General features: G+C 41.3%; 1 protein-coding gene across 1 annotated transcript in view; it reads right to left on the bottom strand.

The window, feature by feature from the left end:
• Nucleotides 1–2,648: 2,648 nt before the first annotated feature.
• kcng2 (potassium voltage-gated channel, subfamily G, member 2) overlaps nt 2,649–5,828 on the bottom strand; it is a 98,932-nt gene continuing 95,752 nt past the window's right edge. Inside the window, exon 3 of the mRNA XM_014020861.1 lies at nt 2,649–3,920. Within this exon, the coding sequence (XP_013876315.1) occupies nt 3,093–3,920 (828 nt within the window). The 3' untranslated portion in view covers nt 2,649–3,092. The remainder of the gene's footprint in view (nt 3,921–5,828) is intronic.

Raw genomic sequence — 5,828 nt, 5'->3', positions numbered from 1 at the left:
ATGTATAACTGGTCGCAGTCCTCCTGGCACTTAACAGCATATACATATACTACTGTGTTCCCCAGGATATAAATTCATCATACAATCTGACAAATCATTTCACTTTTCTTTAAAAATGTTGACATTGAACTATTCAACAGTTGAGTTTTGTCTAATATGTTCGAGTTCCAGTAAGTTCAGAGAAGCAGATTGAAAGTCCTCAGGATAATTAAATAAATAAAACTGCAAGTAGCCTGAAACAATAACTTCAGCAGCTCAAAATTAAAAAAAAAAAAAAACTTATGAAACCCTCTGGTGCACAGACAGGAGAGTGATGGTTTATGTTTTTATGGCTTATTAAAATGATCAAAAATACCCCTCACTGGTTCCTGAATGACAACAGGAATGGTGTGTGTAACATTAGTCATAGAGTAGAGAGAAAGGAGAAAAGGGTCTTCCTCCAGTCTATGCTAATAGCTAGCTAAACAAGGGCTTTGAAAGTTTTTCAGGCTTCTCCAGTCTTTCTCAAAAACAGTGAAAGAACACGACTTAAAGGCCCTGTCACAATGTAACATTTCAGACAAATTATGCCAGTTTGTGAACATATTTTTGACTAAATGTGTGAATGTGAGTGTGAATGGGTGAATGTCTGTTAGTGTAAAGCGCTTTGGGGTCTGGAGGGACTTGAAAAGTGCTCTATAAGTTCAGTACCATTTACCATTAAATAACTTATATAGGCTACAAGCCATTGGCACCAAAGCAGTGCTATGCAAAAGTGATGAGGTTTAAAATTAGCTAAAACTTTCACACTATTTTATTCCTTCGGTAAACAAAAAATCTGTTTGTTGTTTAATCCTGCAACAGGACCAGATATCATCACAGACATTTTTGATCCACTTACATTTTCACGGTGGCCATTTCGCCTCTGTTACTACCTCACTTCACGAGGCACATCAGGGGAGGGCGTGCTCAGACCCCACCTTGCCACCTTGGTATATTCAGGAAGCACACAGAGGACTCCAGAAGACCTATACTCTCTGCTTGGGCTGTCTTGTGAAAGAAACCATAAAAACCATCAAGTGGTTCATGGGATAACTTACACATGCAACACACACAGGCAAAAACTTTATCATCCTTTCATCTTTAGAAGTGGTTCAATTTGTCAGGACCAAAAATCATAAATGTGGTTTTAGTCAACAATGTTTGACAAACACCTTTATTTCACATTCAAACACAGATTGTGAGAAGTGTTATTTATTATTATGAGGTCTGAATAGAAAAATCTGGTGCAGTGGTAGGACTTAATTCTTATTTTATTTGATGTGTTTAATCAGGAATACTGCCTTATAGTACAATGTGGCAAAAGAAAAAGTCTGCAGCTCTAAAGTTTTATAAAACTTGTGAAACCCTCTGGTGCACACGGGTATGTCACAATCAATACAAGAGATATCGAACTCCAGAGGAAGAAAATCTCCCCGCTAACAGTCCTGCAGTTTATTTTTAAATTCCCATGGAGGGGCCTGCCAGCCTCCCAGTTTGCCCCAGGAACATAGTAGTGGTGTGTGAGCCTGCAAAATTTGGTATTGACCCAATGCTTTGAAAACACAGGATCAGTAACACTAATATCGACCTGATGTCATACTTTTCAAATATAAAGGTGGCCTATTTTAATGAGATCATCAGAAGTACAGCACAGGTAGAACTCCAGAGAGATAAAGTTAGACAAAACAGAACTGAGATGGTTTGGACATGTGCTGAGGAAGGACAGTGGGTGTATTGGTAGAAAGATGTTAGAAGCAGGTGCCAGGAAAAGACAGAGTAGATATGTGGATGTGAGGACAGAGTGAGATGGAGGACAATGACTCGTGGCAACCTCTGAAGAGGGAACAGTCCTAAAAGAAGGAATGGCAGTTTTTTTTTCCAAGTAGGAACAAGTGTGTGTGTGTGTGTGTGTGTGTGTGTGTGTGTGTGTGTGTGTGTGTGTGTCATGTTTTAAATCTAAATATATTGTAATGATTAATCCCGTCACACTAGTATCAATAAGATGCCAGCTTTTTAATCAATTTTCTATTAATCAATATTAAAATTTTGATTAATCCAAATGCCATTAACAGACAGACAGAGCTGCTAATGGCTGAGTTCATTGCACTACAATGTCCCACTCAGTGGTCTACAGTTTTCCTATAGGTGGCGATGATGAGCTGATTTTTGGCTGTTTATCCAAAAGACAAGAAGAAGAAACAAAGCTGTGTGATTCTCCCCAGGACCTGAGGCCCCCACACACTCAGGCGTACTTCACTCCGTGGAGGTCCACACAGACTCGAGGTGGACTTGAAGCGGCCATCCGCCAGACCGGTCCGCGCAGAGATCAATTTTTACATCTGCGTCTGCGGTGTCACATAATAAACTGCCCGGCGAGTTCACATCAGACTGTTTTGAATGCAACACTAAGCTGATAAAGTTGAGAATCTGTGTCATTTGTGGACGAAATGGAGTCAAATTTTGAAGAGCGTCTCATGGAGATTAGAAAACTTTGTGATACGTCAATGAAGGAATATAAGGGTTTTCAGCGAGCAACAAATTTGTGGGAGGAAGTAGCTCAGATCCTGGGTAAGTAGTTCGTTTCTTTTGTTGTTTTAAAGCTAAAATCCAAACTATCTCTTCCTCCTCATCCTTGACATCATGATCAAAATTGTGAAAAATTAAAGAATTTGTCCGGCGGTCAGTACGCTCGAGTATGAAGTCTCAAACATCCACGGACAATATGCGCGGAGTCTGCGCGGCTCACGGACCGCACACAGTACGCCTGAGTATGTGGTACCCTTTAGATGCAGTTTTTGTGTCCTTGTGGTCCCTGAGTGATATTATCCAAACATTCATAGCAGTAAGTCTCTTCACACAGTACTTCCTTAAAACAAGCATCTGTGTTGTTTTTCTGCTCTTGCAACTTTTTTCTGTTCGTTGATTCTTTGATGCCACAGTCAAAGTGGTCACAAAAATCTGCACACACAAGTTCACCAAGGTTGGCGGACCTTAGTGGATTGGTAAAAAGGATTAAATAAATGTCAATGGCAAAGCAGAAAGTATCGACAAGTAACGACTCTGTTTCCATCTTAAGTTTGCATGGACGCCCTGATGTCAGCCGCCCTCTGAGCAGCCAGGGACTTCCGCCGCTGTACAGCAGCCGCTGTGACCTCTGGGATGTCATGATAGCTGTCCATCTCCTGAGAGTCCTCGCTGTTCTGGGACTTGGTGCTGTCCTGCGAGTCCAGCTTCTGCCTCAAAGCTCGGCTCTGCTCCTCCTTCAGCTCCACGTACGAGCGGGAGAACGTGTGAAAGATGGACGTGACGGGAAACGCCATGAGGAGGATGCCGCTCAGGATGCTGCTAAGCGCCACCACCTGGCCCGGGATGCTCCTGGGCACCATGTCGCCGTAGCCCACTGTGGTCATGGAGATGACCGCCCACCAGTAGCTGCCGGGGATGCTGGTGAACTCCTGCTTGGCGCCCATTTCGCTCTCGGCAAGGAACACCAGCGGCGCAAAAAGAGCCATGGCTACACAGAGAAACAGGAGAAGCAGGCCAAACTCACGCGTGCACCTCTTCACGGTCAGACCGAGCGTCTGCAGGCCCAATGAGTGACGAGCCAGTCTCATCACGTAGAAGATCCGCAGAGCCCGGAGAACTCGAAGTACTAGCCCCACCTTCTCCAGGTAGTTGTTCCCAGAGCCGGCTGGTTTTCCTCCCACAGACAGAGAGTCCACAATGAGGGTGATGTAGTAGGGCAGGATGGCCACCACGTCGATGACGTTCAGAGGCGTACGGAGGAATCCACATTTGCTCTGAGTCTGGATGAAGCGCAGCAGGAACTCCAAGGAGAACCAGGCAACACAGACCGTCTCCAGAACAAAGATGTTCCTGCACCTTTGGGAGCAGTCACCCTGCAGACAGGAGGAAAATAACAGACATTACAAACTGAGATCCAAGTGTAACACAGGAAAAATTCAAGTTTTAAACTAAGATCCAGAAAAGAAAAAAGTGGGTAAAAATGATGTCTACGTCTTTTGGTCAAACCTTGAATATAATGTTGTCTCTCTCAATAACTGATGTGATATTGAGAGCATCTGTTGTCAATGATTCTCAGCTACAAAACACAATATATTTCTAAATTTTAGCATAAAATCTGTAAAATTTAATAAATAAAGACATTGTGGTGTTTTCTAATATCAGTTAGTGGTGGCAACCACCTTAAATGGACTTTAAAATGCTACTCAGTTGTAGACGTTCATTTAATTAATATTTTCTAAATGTTTCATTACAATCAGTCCAGTGGTTCATGAGATAGTTTTGCTAAAGTGCAGTCAAAGTTAACTCCAGACCAACTGGCTCTACAACACTTAAGACGGAAAGGCAGGGTGACAGAGAACAATAAGCTAAAGGTAGCTAATGTTAGTTTGTTGTTGTTGTTTGGTAGCTTACTTCTGTTGTTGTATAGTTAAACTTGTGTGAAAAAAAAAGTTAGTTGCTGTAAAGTTACTCTCATCTGTGTGATGTAACTTCCTCGGCCGGCCCGGGACAATGCTTCGTACATTCAGCTTTACCAACTTGTCCTCACCATGAACATTATGGCTGCTCTCTCTGACTATGAAAAGTCACATGATAGGACCTCTAGCCAACGATCGTTGGCTGTGGGTGGTCATTCAAAGATTACTTTTTGTAAGATCTATTAAAACTTGTCAAAATGTTCATGAGACATTTTGCTAACAGATACAGTATAAACCCGGAGAGAAACATTATCTTACACCTTCACCTCTTGTTGGCCTGGCGTAAACAGAATGGTGTGTTGATTCTGCTTGAAGCTAATGAATAAACACGTCTTTCAAAGTCTTTGATTTGATTCTTGAGTTAAACCACTGACAGAAATATTACTGCGTTAGATCTCACAACAAAGACAGGAAACGTGTTCGCTCTCATAACAAAACAGAACAGAGACGGGCGCTGAAAGATTCATGAGACGCAGAGCGAAAGCTTTGATTGTCGAGTCCGTAAACGTCTCACCGACTCGCACATCAAACCTGGCTGATCAAGAGGTGAAAGCTGCACAATGTTTGACATGAGGAGACAGGGAGAACGCACTGTCTGTGGAGTTTGCAGCTGAAATACTCTGACTTTTTAAAATATGATCAAAAAGCATTCTTAAGTATTTGAAGCTTTAATTACAAGAGTTACTTTGGTAATACATCAAAGTCACCTGCAAACTAAAAACTGAAATTGTGGAAATAATTTTCATTGCTGTGTCATTCAGTTGGTAACAGTGTTGCTTTATGACCTGCTGCCAAAGGCATGCAATAATGTTTTTGCTCTTTTTTGTGTGTGTTCGGTGTATGTCAGCAAAATATCTTGTGAACAATTGGTTGAATTTTAACAAAACCTCATCATTGAATCTACAGCTTTTTATCTTTAGGGATAAAGCCAATCCAAGATGTCCACCACAGCCAACAGACCCATACCTATGTTCCCAGGTACCTTTATTATCATGTACTTATCTTAATACGTTTTCCTAATTACTAGACACTTTTTTATTTTTATGTCTATACAGACATAACTGATTTAAATGCTACTTTTATAGATTATAGATTATAGATTTTATAGACACAATGAACTTTATTAGAATGTCATTTTTCTATGTTTCCCATTAGCTACTATATATTCACCAGTAATTATGTTCCCCAGTACCCATGTTCCCCCATACATACAGTGGTTTGCAAAAGTATTCATACCCCTTGAACTTTTCCATATTTTGTCACATTACAACCACAAACATAAATATATTTCACTGGAATTTAATG

This window comes from Austrofundulus limnaeus, unplaced genomic scaffold (genome assembly GCF_001266775.1).
Source record: "Austrofundulus limnaeus strain Quisiro unplaced genomic scaffold, Austrofundulus_limnaeus-1.0 Scaffold270, whole genome shotgun sequence".
In the NCBI taxonomy this organism is placed as follows: Eukaryota; Metazoa; Chordata; class Actinopteri; order Cyprinodontiformes; family Rivulidae; genus Austrofundulus; species Austrofundulus limnaeus.
Note: the sequence above shows the minus strand (reverse complement) of the source record. Positions and strands in the feature narration are given on the sequence as shown.